This window comes from Ammodytes marinus (assembly GCF_949987685.1).
Source record: "Ammodytes marinus genome assembly, chromosome: 24".
NCBI lineage: Eukaryota > Metazoa > Chordata > Actinopteri > Uranoscopiformes > Ammodytidae > Ammodytes > Ammodytes marinus.
Genome location: NC_137228.1, coordinates 4325097 through 4340713, shown reverse-complemented (window position 1 = coordinate 4340713; position 15617 = coordinate 4325097). Strand labels below are relative to the sequence as shown.

Sequence of the window (15617 nt, the reverse complement as noted above, 5' to 3'; positions counted from 1 at the left end):
TGTGTAAGAAAATGTATATAGCTGTCCATATGCGTCCAGGCATCATCTATGTCATTGAAGGGACCTTCTACTTTGATATGCGGTTTGCAACAGCTAAATTCAATGATGCATACTTACAGTAGTAATTTAATTTCCCCCCGTAGTTATCCATAGGTTGGCTTTATCTTGTGCGCGCATGTGGAGGCGTGGATAGGGCGGGGCTTTGGCGCATGCGTCATCTTATCAGGAAGAAACTCAGCCGTTTCCAGTAAGCGGGGCACGCACGCAGGGTGAGTAGCCTACTACGCTAATGTCAATATTGTAGAGAAAAGTAACGTTACAAGTACAAACAGTTCAGCTCAACAGTGTAAATAAAGCTAGTTTTGTATCCAAAATGTACGTTTGTGTTCGTCTTCGTCGCCCTGTGTGTCAAGGAGAGTAACTTTGTTCGAAGGTAAAGTTTCCTCGGGTTGTGCCAAGGACAACAACCTAGGTGGCTTCAAATTCGCTCTTTCTGTTCCGAACAGAATACCCATATGGTTTTCTGACAATTAAATGTGTGCTCGCTCATTGCTCAACCGTAGTACAAGAAACGGCTTACTTTCAACAGCTTCTGAATAGTCGCTGTTTTCTGGTACATTCGGCATATTATTAAAAGGTGATAGTCTAACTAAAGCTGTACTTTACTAAAAATAAATAAATAAAGTACATATTATTTACTGTTTCTACGGCTGATTAAAGTACTGCACGTGACACTGCGTTTGGTCTATGGAACACATGAGCGCTGAAAGTTTTGCATGAATGACTTGTTTGTTAAATGCCCGTGAAGTTTATATTGTGGAATGAAATGTTCCCGAGTAGACTACTAGGCCTACTACAAGAGTAGCCTAAGTCACTGTCCCCAGGCTGTGTAGTATCCCATGGCTCATTGCTGTAACGATTCCCTACAGTAAGAGATGGAGCACATGTAAATTGAGATACCAAAAATAATTTCCTTGTTCCTAGATAGAGCAGTCATGTGAAATGGAAACAAACAGCGCTGTCTATAAACTGCATTTAATACCCTATTACCTACTTTGTTATATAGGTCCCATGCTGGACGAAAAGCGAGCCTCTCTGCAGTGTAAAGCTCACAATCCGTTTACAGTGGGTAAGTAAATCAAGTGAATCAATCAATCATTTTAAACAACATGTTTTTAATCATACATGCTTAAAGGTGAAGTCAGTGATTCTGGAGAAAAGCTTGCAGTCAAAACCACTTTTTGTCAAAATGTGTGAATATATGTGTGCGCTGAAGAAAAAAAATCCAGGGTAAAATACACAGCCTATGCTCTGTAAACTGGTATGCAACCAAAGGGTACCCTATGTAAACAAAGCAGCTACCAGATTTTTGACAACAAGTGTTCTCTAGAATCGCTGTTTCCACCTTTTTTGAGGAAACAGTTGAGCTGTCATATGGCTGTGTCAATACACCACCATTATGACAGTGAATGATGTGTTTCTCTCCATTGTTTTGTCCAGTGCATCATGCCTGACGAGATGTCGCGGCCGTTGATCCGAGGCAGAGGGGAAGGAGGAGGCTCCCGGCAGCTTGAGGCCTCCTCCCTGTCCGAGTGTGGCAGTCTGGTCATAGGCATCCTGGGTACGGGCGACTTCTCTCGCTGCCTGGCCAGACGGCTGGTGGCTACAGGCTACACAGTGGTGGTGGGGAGCCGGAACCCCAAACGCTCTGCTGCTCTGTTCCCTGAAGAGGCAGAGGTGACACACACACAGACACACACACACACACACACACACACACACTCACACTCACACTCAACATGTAATGGTTGTTTTTGTTCCACCGCAGATGCTGTTAATTATATATTTATACTCTGACTCTATATCCGCTAGGCATAATGACTGCTGTTGTTATTATCCTGAATCTAATCTTGGGTAAAGTCAATGAGTCAATGCTGGTATGGGAACAAAATACAGCCATCAAAGGTGGAGTCAGGGGTTCTCGAGAACAATTGTTGTCAAAATCACTTTTTGCCGTAATCGGTGAATATTATGTTGATACAGAGCCTAGGTTCTGTAAAAGGGTGTGTAAACAAAGGGGGCCCACCGTAGCTAGCAACATGCCTGCTTACTAGCCAATGTATAAACACCACTTTTTTTTCACTACACAGTACGGATATGTGGTGGATCGTGAAGAATATTCACTGACTATGACAAGAAGTTGTTTTAAAGCATTCTCGCTGAATTCCCCTTTAATCACAAATAAAGGTTTCCCCTTTATATAATCAGACTCAATAATACTAGCCTATTAAGTATTCAAGTAATAAGGTTGATCCTGAGATTATTCAATGTGCTTTTAACTTGCATTATTTCTGTCTCTGTACTTCCAGGTGACATCTCAGATGGAGGCAGCCAGCCAGGCAGACCTGGTCTTTGTGGCCGTGTTCCCCGAGCACCACTCCACCCTGCTGGAGCTGAAGCCGGCGCTAGCGGGGAAGACGCTAGTGGACGTTAGCAACGGTTTGACAATCAACCGCGATGGACCTTCCCATGCCGAGCAGCTGGCAGACCTGTTCCCAGAGAGCTCTGTAGTCAAAGGGTTTAACACCATATCCGCCTGGACGCTACAGACTGGACCTCGCGATGGAAGCAGGCAGGTAGGATACAACCGCTACTCTGTGGTGTGAAAATGTGCTGAAAACTAAGAATGCTTTCAAAAATATAAATAAGAATTGATCTTTTATATCAATTACAAATGCCAAGTGTTGGAAAGCAAAGCAGACTGGGGTTTCAAGATGTGCTGGACAGAGCACAGAGAAACGGGTGACGTTGTGGATTGTAGACGCAGTGGTCGGCCAAGGAAACTTAGTGCAGCAGATGGAAAAACACATCAAGCTCATTTCCCTGTTCAGTCCCTGCATTTTGTTCATTTATGAAAATAAACTTTTAAACCCTCAGTTTTTGAGCGCCTTCTTAGTTGACAGCGTATGCACAGTACTGCACCTATCAACAAAGAGAATGCAAGAGTCCAGATTTAAGCGTTCTGGTTCATCTTTTTCTCATCTTTTATTCCTCCAGGTTTTCCTTTGCAGTAACAGCAGCAAAGCCAAGAGCGCTGTGACGCAGCTCTGCCGTAGAATGGGCTTCGTGCCCATCGATATGGGCCTCCTCTCTTCCTCTCTGGAGATCGAAAACCTTCCCTTCTATCTGTTTCCCTCCTGGCGTATCCCCGTCCTCCTCACACTATCCCTGTTCATCTTTTTCTACCTGTACAACTTCCTCCGTGATGTGGTGCAGCCCTACGTAGTGTCAAACAAGAGTGTTTTCTACAAGATGCCCATCGAGACCGTTAACGTCACCCTACCCTCAGTTGCTTTGGTCATGTTTGCGCTGGTCTACCTGCCTGGCTTGTGTGCGGCCTTTCTTCAGCTGTGGTCGGGCACCAAGTACAACCGCTTCCCTTGTTGGCTGGATCGCTGGCTGACCAATAGAAAGCAGTTTGGCCTGTGTAGCTTCCTGTGTGCGGTTCTACACGCCATATACAGCCTGTGTCTGCCCATGAGGAAGTCGGCCCGCTACAAACTGGTCACCATGGCTTTGAATAAGGTGAGAGAATGAACCGGACTACCCAACACAACAAAGACATGATGAGGGATATACATTTGCACCTGGTGTGAGGGTTTAGATAAAGCTAAAAGTGCGTATCATCTGCCGCCCCCATGAGGAATTCTGAGTTATTACAACAACACTGTCTGCACATCTACTGTACATGAGGTCAGCCTTTAGTGATCGCACATTGATTTTATACCTTCTGCTGCATGTCCAGCTATTTTATAATCAGTAGAATCAACAACTGAAACATTTCGTGGCCGCTCCTTGAGCTCCTGCGCCAGTGTTGGGGGGGCGGGGGGGGGGGGGGGGGGTCGACACCAGTTTGTAAACACTGCCATACTGAACAATACAGAGACAGTTTTGTGGAGCTGATAGGCTTAATCAACATTGCATCAACTCGTTTAGCAAATGCTCAAATGTAACCGATGTAATTTATCTGAAAAAGTTACGCATTAATTGTTACATTTATAAGGGTTTAAGCATTTGCACTGCGAGCTGAATAAAAGCAGTGATAACTTTCCTGGACAAATTTAGGATTGTGTTGTGTGTATTGTGTGTGTGTGTGTGTTGTCCAGGAAACGTGGGACGACGATGAGGTGTGGAGGATGGAGCTGTACGTCTCAGTGGGCATCATGGCTCTGGGGCTGCTCTCACTGCTGGCCATCACCTCACTGCCCTCAGTATCAAACACTGTCAACTGGAGGGAGTTCAGCTTCATACAGGTACTCAAGCGCACCCACACACAGACAGACAGACACACACACACACACACACACACACACACACACACACACACAGACACACACAGACACACACACACACACACACACTAAGAGTCAGTGTTTCACCAACTGCTTAAAATAGAGTTGATTTTTCCCCTGAACATACACTGCCAAAAAGATGGGTTTTTGGTCTTCTTGGATAATATACAGGGTAAAAGACAGATGGGACACACACATACATATAGAATGACTTGCATACAGGCGTCACACTGATGTGTAGGGTAGACAGATGTATGCTATGTTTCCAACATGCACATCTTCTTTTAGCCTCCCCAGATTTGGCGTTAAACTTGGGCTGTGACACAAAGCCAGCAGGAGTGTTGTGACTCAGTGTACAAACACTTCCTCCTCTCCCCTCTTGACCCCCCCTTCATTTCTCCAGGGCTCTGGGTCCGTCTGCGCTGCCTTTTTCCCCCTTTCATCTTTCCGTTAAGCTAATCCAGTGGCCGCGAGATTAGTCATGTGCCGACAGCCGACACGATGAGACAAATTTCTGCCCAGCACATCTAAACCCACTAGCTGACAGCCTGTTTATGTGTGTGTTGGCTACTTTATATAAAAAGTATAACTGTATATGCCTGAGTCTATAATAGGCATATTATATATGAAATAATTTAATTTAATAATATTAAAAGAGGCTTCTGACACTTAATGGAACTTAACCATAGTTGATGTTAATAGTGCCAGTTATACAATCCCCCAAATGTGTCAAATTACACCAAGGGAATTGGTTTGCTTTTGCTATTAATATACAATTATTATGTTCCTTTTCCCCCTTCACAATTATAACTTTTAAAGCTTGCTGCTGCTTCCCTCCAGTTATTACTATGCGCTGTATTAAAACCTCATCACTCTCATCAAGTGGAAATAATTTGTTAGTTTGTGAACTAGGAAAAAAAAAACGTCTATTTTTAAACCCTGGCCTCAACCCAAGTCAACCTTGGGTTGTTTTTGTAATTGCTGGGCCCTGTAGGTACAGTATACGACACACACACACACACACACACACACACACACACACACACACACACACACACACACACACACACACACACACACACACACATGGGGTTCATTCAGGTCATGAGTGCTAGGTCAGCGTGCTTCCTCAGGGTCTGCAGTTGCCTCTAACACACAGAGCTAATGAAGTGGACTGGCTGGACTATGAACTGAAGAGGCCGTCACGTCAAGGAAAAATCTTTTTTTAAACCAAGTGTCTTATACAGTATTTGGAGGACTGTAATGGTATGTTTTGCTGTATTCAAATAAAATACAAACCTAATGACAGCCATCTTTTCACCTCTTTTCCCAGTCCACACTGGGTTACTGTGCCTTGGCCATGGCCACCCTACACACGCTGCTCTACGGCTGGGGGCGAGCCTTCGATCCGGGCCAGTACCGCTTCTGCCTGCCCCCTACCTTCATGCTGGTGCTGGTTCTCCCCATCACGGTTCTGTTGGGCCGCGGGGCTCTGTTGGTGCCGTGCCTGGCCGGGCGACTGGCACAGATCCGGCGTGGCTGGGAGAAGAGCCGACAAATCCGCTTCACGCTGCCCCAGGACGACTGTCGCAACGGGCTAGAGGACGTCAGCCATGTGTGAGAAAGATCCAGACGGACAAAAAAATGTGTAAGAGTTAGTAGCACTTAAATGTGAGCACTCACCCCCACAACCCTCACTCTCGCACTAAAGATCAATTATTTATCCCACCGTTAGAATGTATTAAAGGGCTCCTCTCTGACACCCATTGAGAGATGGGAGTTTCTTTTTAACAAATTAGCAGGTAGTTCCTTAGAGAGGCATGGCCAGTAGAGCTGTTGTTATCAATCTAATTGCACTAAGCATTGCCAATAATGAGTATTTACTTCGTCTGTATGCTCTTTACTTTAACTTATTATGTGTTGTAACTCACTCTGAGGTTCCAACCCAAAAATGAAGAACAATCTCATATTAGCTTCTGGCTTGATTTATGCAGGACTGTCACTGTTACACTTCTAATGGACCTGCTGAAGACTATAGCTGAAGCAGTACTGCTGCATTTTGCATACGTTCATAATAGAGTCTTTTGAAGTAAGATTTCTTCACTTGTCCACATGCTGGATTTGAAACTGACCAGGTTTCATGTTGTTCATTTTTGCAATGAGGTTTTTTTTTTTTTCAACTTTCAAATCACTGTTACATTCTGTTTTGAGATTGTATTTTCCAATACTTTAAACAATGTTTTATTCATTCAAACTATTGGGGACTGTATGGAAATTGTTTGGGTGTGTATGGGGCTGAAACTTATGTTTCACTCTGTAAAAAAAAGTAATACCCTCCTGAACATTATTAATCATTTATTTCCGAAAAAATCTCCTTAATATCTCAAAATTATATACCATGACTGACTTGGAACTTTTAATAAGAAGCATAAATAATTTCAGATATACCCAAATATTTTTTTTTATATCTTGCAATTATTTTTATTAAGCAATTACCAAATCTATGGTAAATGATGTATCCTTTTTACTCTTGCCAATTCATGTTTGAAACCAGAGGAGCTAGATGCTTAGCCCCGTTTTAACATGGAAGTGAATGATAAAAGTGTTCAAGTTTAACAATATATGGCTAAACATCCCTTTAGAAGATGCCATTCAAAGAAGTAAGGCCATGTCTTTGTATTGCAACTATTTTTGTATTTTGATCAAATATGTCTCATAAGTGCCCGCTTCAAAAAGTCAGAAATACCTCTGCAAAATAGAAAAACGACTGGAATATCCTCCCTCTTTCTGACCCCTATCATCCTATTTTAGTGCATGTCGGGTGATGTTTATGCACTCTGACGTACAAACTGGAAACCCTGCTGCTGCAGTAGCTGCCTCCCTAGGGCTGCTGCGTCTTCACTTGCATCGTCTAGTACAGTACAGACAAGTGGTTACAGTGTTTTTTCTGTTTGTTTGACATCTTCCTTCTAATTTACATGTACATTTTTTGTAGTATTGTACTGAACTAACCACATGATGAGTACCCATCAGTACAAATGTGACAAAACAATCAAACTGTCATTTTTTAAAATAGTTTTTATTACGATCCAAAACAAGTTTGCTGCTGATTTTAGCAAGTTTTGTTATTGAGTTTGTATTTTCTGAATTGTTTTCTTGCCAAAGATTATATTTTCCTTTTTATATATAATATAGATGTTTTCTAAATCTAAATTAAAACGTAGTTAAAAAGTAGTGTCCTGAAATGTAAGTGTCCTACTATAAAATACAGTACAGAAATGTGTTGAACATAGAATAAAGCTTTTTTTTTTTCAATATTGTTTTCATGTTTTTTTTGTAGATGGTGAGACTGATTGTATTGAAAGTGTCATGTACGGAGTCAAAAAACTGATATAAAAAAAACGACATTTTCTGAAGCCTAGAAGTAGTCCATTAAAAATGAAGCCATCTCATCAATAAATAGGTGAATGCTGCCATCTTGTGGCTGAGGAATAGACTTAATATTTTTGTACACTGCATATCCTTTGTTTAGTGCAATTTAATTTAGGGCGAATATCAAATAATTGGAGATTAAATATATAATGTACAGAATAGCACTCCTCCTTCATAGTCTCCTGACTCAAGCAGCCACCTCCCACTTTAATATCCTAAGCCAATCCCAGCATTAGTGATAAATGACATTGTTGCCGGACCAGTCGGACAAGCTTTGACCGAGAACTGAGAACCAGTTCAGTGACTGCCAGTAGTGTTTACTTGTATCGGCAGTGCAGTCATGAATGTAAGTACTGTCTCTTTTTAAATCAAATCATTTCATGTTAAATAAGAGATCTATGTAGTTCTATTTCAACTTATATAGATTCCACATTTGAACAATTTGATTTCTGTTATCAGCTTTGTGTTTTCCCTCTCATCCCACCAGGAAATCTTTGACAAAGCAGTAGAGGACGCTAAAGTGCTGAAACAAAGGCCAGACAAAGCGGACATGATTTCACTATACGGTTTATATAAGCAATCCACAGTGGGCGACCCTAACATAGGTGAGTCACTGTAGTGTATCTTCTTTGTGTGTGTGTTTTTTTTCTTAACATTGTAGTATTCACACAGAAACACTTTAAAAAAACATGCAGTCACTGATTTATACAGTACCTTTGTAAAAAAGCGGCTTACATAGGGTGGGGTTGAGGGAAAGAAAGTGGTCTGACAGGTTGTGTCATTCTGGGCAAGATGGCAATACTGATTAGCTTATTGGAAACTGTCTTATTTAGTCACAAGAATGTTACGCTGTGCACTTAAAAAACAAATCGTGTTATACTACTGGCATGAATATCCATTTTTAAAAATTAAACCAATTAAGTTTATGGTATTTATTTCTCACCTTCATGAATAAATGATCAAAAGCACACTTAAAATGTAGAGTTAAATGAGTATGCTGTGTTCAGTGTTCTGACTGTGAGCTGTGATGCCGGTCACAGGTCACTGGTTCAGAAAGTAGATATTCAGGAACTGTAAAACACTTCACAAGAGAAACAATGTGTTGCATCTGCATTGTTTATTAGACTGGTGTGTGGCTACTAGACAGTTCATTTAACATCAAATGACAAGAGGTACTAGTACATACTTGCAAAGCCTAACTATCAATGGTTTATTTGAATTCAACAGAGCGCCCAGGGTTTTTTGACTGGGTAGGACGAATGAAATGGGACGCATGGGAGGAACAGAAAGGTAAGAATTTTTCTTTTTAAATTAAACAATAAACCATGGCCAGTTCTGTCAGTTTATTTTTAATTGTACCTTTTATTTTATTTAAAAAATATTTTTTTTTGTCAATTTTCAAACAGGTTTATCCAAAGAAGAGGCAATGAAGATGTATATTGATTTGGTGGAAAAGCTGAAGATAAAATATGGATTCTAGAGACTCTCTCTCAACACATGCTGTATTACAAAGTATTATAAATGCAGGACAACATTTAGAGCTTATTTTACTTGCTGATTTTTTTTCTTCTTTTTTTAAAAGTATGTGACAGAATTGATTACAACTCTACAGAGTGATGCTACACTGAGTATTTTTCTAGGACATGGATTCAAACAAAACATGTGTGTAAAGAAATATTTGGAAATGCGCATTAATGTAAGTGCAAATACAATGTTCATTTTCATATAAAAAGTTTCAGTACAAAGCATAGGAACACAGGACTGACCATCAACAATAAACACTTGTTCTTTGGGCCTCTGACTTCACTTGTTTCTGTTCTCTAGGAAGCCTCCTCTAAGGCCAAATATCCATACAAGTTATAATTATAAATAACACAAACACCTGTCAATACCCCTATAACTGTGTTTTTCTCATCTTTTAGCAGTAAATAATCCCCATAACTCTGGGTAGTGGATGGATCTTGCCATATACCTTCAAGTCTTTTCCTGCCAAATTTTCAATGTCTGGACATCGCTAAAAATTATGACAGATCCGTGCCACATTTGTTTTAGACAGAACTATGAGTTTTTACAAACAAGAAATGCTGGCAGCAGACTTACTGGGCCTCTACAGTGCATTTTACATCCTTATCATCGTATGCATGTTTGGTTCCGGGTTCCTCAACATAATTTAGTTTTGATTTATGATGATAGAATTATTCAATACAAAGAATTACATGTAGAGTAAATATGTTTTGCAAACTATATAAACAAACCCCCCTCCTCTGAAAATGCATAGTGCACCTTTTTAATTGTCTGTCGGCACTAAGGCAGGATCCATTATGTATAGAGTGAGAAAAGGAACAAACTTAAAGCCAGACTTGAATCACATTTCAAAAGTGTCCACAGGGATTCCAGTGGTCGGCGAGCAGGGCAGCAGGGACACCTGTGTGTGAGGTGAGCCACTGTGGCTGATGGAGCCATGGAGCTGCCTGGGCCGGCTAGGGATGTGCTGGCTCAGCCTCCACCTCTTCCATCTCCTCTGAAACTCAAGCTGCACCTGGGAATGGAAACATCATAGATTACATCCAAAACTCTTTCACATTTTAAAGGTGCACTATGTAACTTTGGGTGTGTCAGAGAAGTGAACATTTTCTCAGATACTGTATAGTCTCATAACCTGTAAAAACAAACTTAACTCACAGCTCAGAACTCAGTGAAAGGTAAACATATTCCCCTCTTCTGAAACTGCACAGTGCCCCTTTAAAACCCCACAATTAGCTTTTGGAGTTAATATTGGTGAAGCATTTCTTACCTCTCCGTTCATGAAGCAGTAGAGCACAGCAACCACAAAACCCTTAGAGATGAAGAGAGAGAGAGAGAGAGAGGCCAGTGAGTGCACTTTTATTTGTCATTATTCTGAGTTGATTGGACCTCCTATCTCTCTCATACGTGCACTGACTTTACCTGTGTGGATGACAGAGCCAGCTCTGCAAAGGTCCATATCTTGAACACAGAGTTGCTGACTTCAACAGGTAAGAAAACAAACAGGATGCAATGCAGACCAAACAGAGCCACCAGAAAGAATGTGGATTTGATCAGCCTTCTGGGGATAGAATACACATTTTTTTCCTTATTAATCATTAAAAAAAAAAGATAATTTAGTTTTCCGAGCTGTCGGATATTTCTCTGATACCAACCATTATGCTGAAATCCCTATCTGAGTCTCTACAAACATAATTAAAATGTTGATAAGGAAACCACCTTACATTTGGCTTAACCGTCCTGTTAATAATTCTAATGCTGTAAATAACTTTTTTATACTGTAAAAAATATAAATAAATTAGAATATCATGGAAAAGTTCATTTTTTTCCCCGCAATTTAATTCGAAATGTGAACCTCCTAAAAGGATACCTCTAAACAGGCATTTGACTATGTTCCTTGTATTTGCATATATCCCTGTACAACTAACATGCTTGTGTTTGAACTGTGTTTGAACTTTTACTTGGATTAACACAGCAAACAGGAACATTGTGTTTCCCTTTTCCTTTGCAAAGTCCCACACATCAAACTTACCTTTTCATTTATAAATCACTACTGGCCTCAACATTTTGCATTTCAGAGATATGGTGTGACAGTGTAACAGCACCACATTATGATCATTACTCACTTGTACTGGTGGAATTCGTTCCTCTGGGCATCTGGCATCCTGAGTTTGCTCACCAGTATCCTCAAAATGCCCAAGAAAAAGATGAGATTCATCTGAAATGATACAAACCTGTGAACTTGTGAATTGTTGTGCTTATTTCAATATTTACGGAATAAAGCTTAGGTACTCTCTTGCCACGGGCTGGATGAGAAGATTGTTACGTTCTCTCATATACAGTATGTATGGTAATATCAATCCACCATCTAACTTCCAACCAAAGATTATATAAGTGAATTTGCTGAAATGGGTCAAAAAGGTTAATTTTTCTTTCAACAAAAAGGAGGAATAAGATGTACGTAAAAGAAGTTCTTACAAATATTGTCAGAAGGACAGGCACTCGAAGTATCCACCAAATCCATTCATGCTTCCTGGATTCCCAGCAGCTTTTGCAATGAAAAAAGAAATAATTCTCGGATCATACACCCTTATAATCAAGTGCAAATTAAGATGTAAAACTGATTTTAGAACCCACTTACCCTTCGTCTTCGTAGAAATATTTGGCGCACCCCCAGGAGACAATAACAACCAGTGGTAAACCTGTGTGATTGAATAAATCCTGGTCAAATTTTTGCTATTCTGAAATGTATAAAATTTTGAGGCGCGCTTGATTTGTGTTCACATGTCTCCCTACCCCAGCTCAGGACGATGTACCAGGCCAGGTGTTTCTTCAGGGAGAAGAAGGAGCGGCTCACCAGGGTGAACAGAAAGTGTCCCTCCACCAGCAGCCAGCTGTAGTTGGCCAGGATGGCGTAGTTGGCAAACATCAGCACAGCCTTACATGCCACCTGCCGCACAACAAAAGAAGGTACATTTATCAGGTACTGCTATGTGATGACCAAACTATGGGTCCTTTCTGTATGCATTCAAAAGTGGCTTTTTGTTGATTCAGAAATCAAATTTACCAGCAACAACGTGTCGCAAAACACACTTTTTACTGCATCAAACATTCAGCTAACTAGAAATGTCATGAGATATGGTTGTAGCTGCATCCTTAAAGGGATAGTTCAGTATTTTTGAAGTGTGGGTTGTATGAGGTACTGATGCTAATCTGTTACTTAAAATGACTGTACTGCTGATCACTATCCCAATACGATACCTCATACAACCCCACTTCAAAAATACTGAACTATCCCTTTAAACGCACATACCTTGATACATGTCAGTGACACTTTTGATCACGGGCCAATGTACTGTGCAATTTATTTGCGCTGTGAGCATCTGATTATCAGCTGCTCATGTTAAGGTGGAATAGTAAATAGTAAGTATTGTCTATCCAACCATACCGGGGAGTAGTCACAGCTGTAGAGTTCCTCATTAGTAAACAGTAGAGAGTCTCTGATGAAGATGAAGATGGCTCTCAGGATGAAGGAGATGAACATCTGGATGTGAATGTAGTTCCTGGTACAGTGCAGCTTTCTGAAGAAACATTCAAACTCACAGTGAGTCAGGGTTCCAACATATTTCAATGTACGATCTATGATATGAAAAACATTTTTAAAAGGAAAGGGCCAAGAAAAAAGAAACTGTTTCCCACCTAAACAGGCAGAATATGGTGATGGCGATGGTAAGGGAGATGAGAGAGAGCGTGTATCCGGCGGTGTACATGCTTTTCACATAGGAGAAGTACAGATGGGAATCCGTGGACTGAAAAAGGGAAGATAATTTCAATGAATTACCTCTAATTCAAAAAGATACAATAATACACCTAACAGCTCCAACCACATTTCTCTGAACATGACTGTAAGTAGTGTCAATTAAATGTTATTCGTAAGGTTAAAAACTAGCTAAATATTCCTTTTTGTCTGTTAAGTAAATACACCACGCTAACATATGCATAAGCACACTATAATCAAAGCTATGTCTGCCAATATTGTGTAAACTACAGCTACTGTATGCATATTAGCTAGCACCAACCTCTCCAAGGAAGTGGATGGTCTCATTGAAAGTGTAGCTGCAGGCGTCTTCATGTGGTACGAGCGGATCTGTCCAGCCACTTGCAGTGCAGTTGCGATGCACCTGACCTGCAAAATAGCAATAAAGTCATATGTCGGTTACTCCTTACTTTTTTTCTACAAGTGTGCATTTGACTCAGATTATTTTTCACAACCATTTGGAGCAGAGACCCTGACAATAACAAAGTGGCTTCCCTGGCAAATAATTAACCAGCGCAATGTGATGTAGAAGATAATGCGTGTCTGTGTTAGTAAATGTTTCTGCCAGTGTATGTGTGTGTGTGTAGTATCTCACCTTGGGAGCTGAAAAACTCATGGTTTGGACACGGCTGGGAAACGGTTTCGCCAAGAGATGCAGGTGGCCAGCAGTTCAGGTCGTCCCACATCCCCTTACAGTGTACACTAATGTTGTCTTCTTAACAGATTAAACATCAATTACAGAGTTTTTTTTAGTATTAAATACAAATAATTGGAGATGCATTATTAAAAAGCATATGGCAAATAAAAATTATTTCTCTGATTTGATGTTTTAAAATGCAGGATAAACACCTTTAAAACATCATAGCTGGATTAATCTTGATCCTTCAATATAAAATGTATTGTGTTAATGTGGCTGCCTTTTGTTCGGGGTGAATTACATAATGTGACCACTAGATGTCACTAAAGCATCGCAGCACATTTTTGAAGGTGTAAAAGGCTCAATCCTTACTATCTATGGCTCAATCAAATATCCCACTTTTTCCGGAGATCACCAACATGTTTTCAATGGATTTTTCTTTGTTGCTGAGCAGCAATTGCATTATTGAATTAAGAAGCACATAGCACAATAATAACTGTTTAGTAACTTTTAATAACCCACCTGTTGCTTTTTGTGACTTTAAAAGTAGCATATCTTTCAGGCACTTTTCTTCCTCTTTTACAAGATTAACATGTGGATGACACCCTGATATGGGGTTTGCCTGTTGAATTAGAGACAAGTAAGCACTTGTTACGTTTTTATCATAGATTCAAATCGAGCGTGCATCTATTTTCTCACCTGGGACAAGAGAAACACCGCAATAAGTCCAACTTTTTTCATTGTCTCAGATTCTTCAATCAAGATAGGAGCCTACATCCAAACGTCAAGTCGCATATCTGATAAGAGTGAAAAGCAAGCATCCTGCCATGCAGTAGATATATGAGGTCTGAAAATCAAACATTGGCCCACACTCAAGAGTGTCGATAAATATGTACAGTACTGTCCGCTCAATTTTTTGATAAGCGCCTATCAAGGTAGCTGTAATAAAATCGAAACTTCCTGTCGGTCATTTCAAAATAAAGTAACTGACACGCGCATACATGGAATTCTTCATACTTGTAGAAACAGTAGTATGTTTAGTACCGGTAATATATCTATAGTAACAAAACATACGAAGTCTCAGAATGATTTCCACTGTAATAGTCAAACAACTGCATGTTTGAAATCTAGGCTTATTTAAATGTTTTATTTTGAAGGCGGAATAGCTAGTATTGGCAAAAAGGAAGTTGATCCTGCCCCCTGTAGAGCACAAGCGTCGCTATGGCAACGACGGTGTTTAATATTTGGGTCCTTCACTTCGACAAAAAGAAAAGGTGTCACAAGGAAATGCTTCTGGTACGCAAATAGATAGAAAAATAGCTGTTTTAGCCGAACAACTAACTTAAGTAAGTTTTAAGGTTCGCATGTTCTCGGGCTTTTTCACGAGAGGTTGATAACACTTGCTATGAAGCATACTAAATAGTGACATTTTGTCGATAGGTTATATTGTTAGCCTCCTTGCTAACATTGCGTTTCATTATTTGCTGCTTAGAAAATAATGGTGAAGTCAGTGGCCCATACATGAAATATGAAACGCTTTATGAATATGTGTTACATATTGTTTTATCATTATTAATCATATACTGTAGAAGCACCACACATATTGCTTGTGGTGCTCCTTGAACATCATTTGTGCATCTTCATATCAACTGTAGGCTGCATTTATAACGGTACATGTACATATAAAACTAGTCAATTTACAAATTGTACACACAAAAATAACCTGCTGTCCTTCCATATACCTTTCCTCTTCTGTGTTCACAGTTTGTATTCCTAGGTTAACCGACAGAATGTTTCCCAACACGCTACTGTCTCCTTGACTGTCCTCCCAGCCTGCTGTCTTGTCTCGCATGAG

At 40.3% G+C, this 15617-nt stretch overlaps 3 protein-coding genes across 4 annotated transcripts; 2 read left to right on the top strand and 1 right to left on the bottom strand.

Moving 5' to 3' along the window:
* Positions 1-242: 242 nt before the first annotated feature.
* On the top strand, positions 243-7621 carry LOC307269740 (metalloreductase STEAP3-like). Of its 2 annotated transcripts, none has more exons than XM_080052768.1 (7): positions 243-269; positions 1067-1129; positions 1501-1737; positions 2370-2636; positions 3058-3585; positions 4167-4313; positions 5686-7621. In XM_080052768.1, exons 3-7 carry the CDS (start codon positions 1507-1509, stop codon positions 5971-5973), a joined length of 1461 nt encoding a protein of 486 aa, XP_079908894.1. In that variant the 5' UTR covers positions 243-269; positions 1067-1129; positions 1501-1506; the 3' UTR covers positions 5974-7621. The 2 variants fall into 2 exon arrangements, with proteins under 2 accessions (XP_079908894.1, XP_079908895.1); XM_080052769.1 differs by lacking the exon at positions 243-269 and adding an exon at positions 294-433.
* Positions 7622-8005: 384 nt separating this feature from the next.
* On the top strand, positions 8006-9578 carry LOC307269671 (acyl-CoA-binding protein-like). The gene is made up of 4 exons (XM_080052673.1): positions 8006-8130; positions 8272-8389; positions 9012-9074; positions 9191-9578. The coding sequence occupies exons 1-4, from the start codon at positions 8125-8127 to the stop codon at positions 9262-9264; spliced, it is 261 nt and encodes an 86-aa protein (XP_079908799.1). The 5' UTR covers positions 8006-8124; the 3' UTR covers positions 9265-9578.
* Positions 9579-10149: 571 nt separating this feature from the next.
* Positions 10150-15614, bottom strand: sctr (secretin receptor; the record flags this gene model as incomplete). The annotated part of the gene is made up of 13 exons (XM_080052639.1): positions 10150-10323; positions 10579-10620; positions 10731-10869; positions 11435-11526; positions 11787-11856; positions 11950-12010; positions 12105-12258; positions 12757-12889; positions 13008-13117; positions 13388-13494; positions 13721-13840; positions 14285-14384; positions 15486-15614. The coding sequence occupies 13 exons, from the start codon at positions 15612-15614 to the stop codon at positions 10150-10152; spliced, it is 1431 nt and encodes a 476-aa protein (XP_079908765.1).
* Between the last annotated feature and the right edge of the window lie 3 nt (positions 15615-15617).

Excerpts from the sequence above, each read along its gene's own strand:
- LOC307269740 (XM_080052768.1), top strand. The coding sequence starts at position 1,507 with ATGCCTGACGAGATGTCGCGGCCGTTGATCCGAGGCAGAGGGGAAGGA. Across the intron at positions 1,738-2,369 it reads TGTTCCCTGAAGAGGCAGAG|GTGACATCTCAGATGGAGGC; the intron begins GTGACACACACA and ends CTGTACTTCCAG. Across the intron at positions 4,314-5,685 it reads GGGAGTTCAGCTTCATACAG|TCCACACTGGGTTACTGTGC; the intron begins GTACTCAAGCGC and ends CTCTTTTCCCAG.
- LOC307269671 (XM_080052673.1), top strand. Across the intron at positions 8,390-9,011 it reads AGTGGGCGACCCTAACATAG|AGCGCCCAGGGTTTTTTGAC; the intron begins GTGAGTCACTGT and ends TGAATTCAACAG. Across the intron at positions 9,075-9,190 it reads CGCATGGGAGGAACAGAAAG|GTTTATCCAAAGAAGAGGCA; the intron begins GTAAGAATTTTT and ends ATTTTCAAACAG.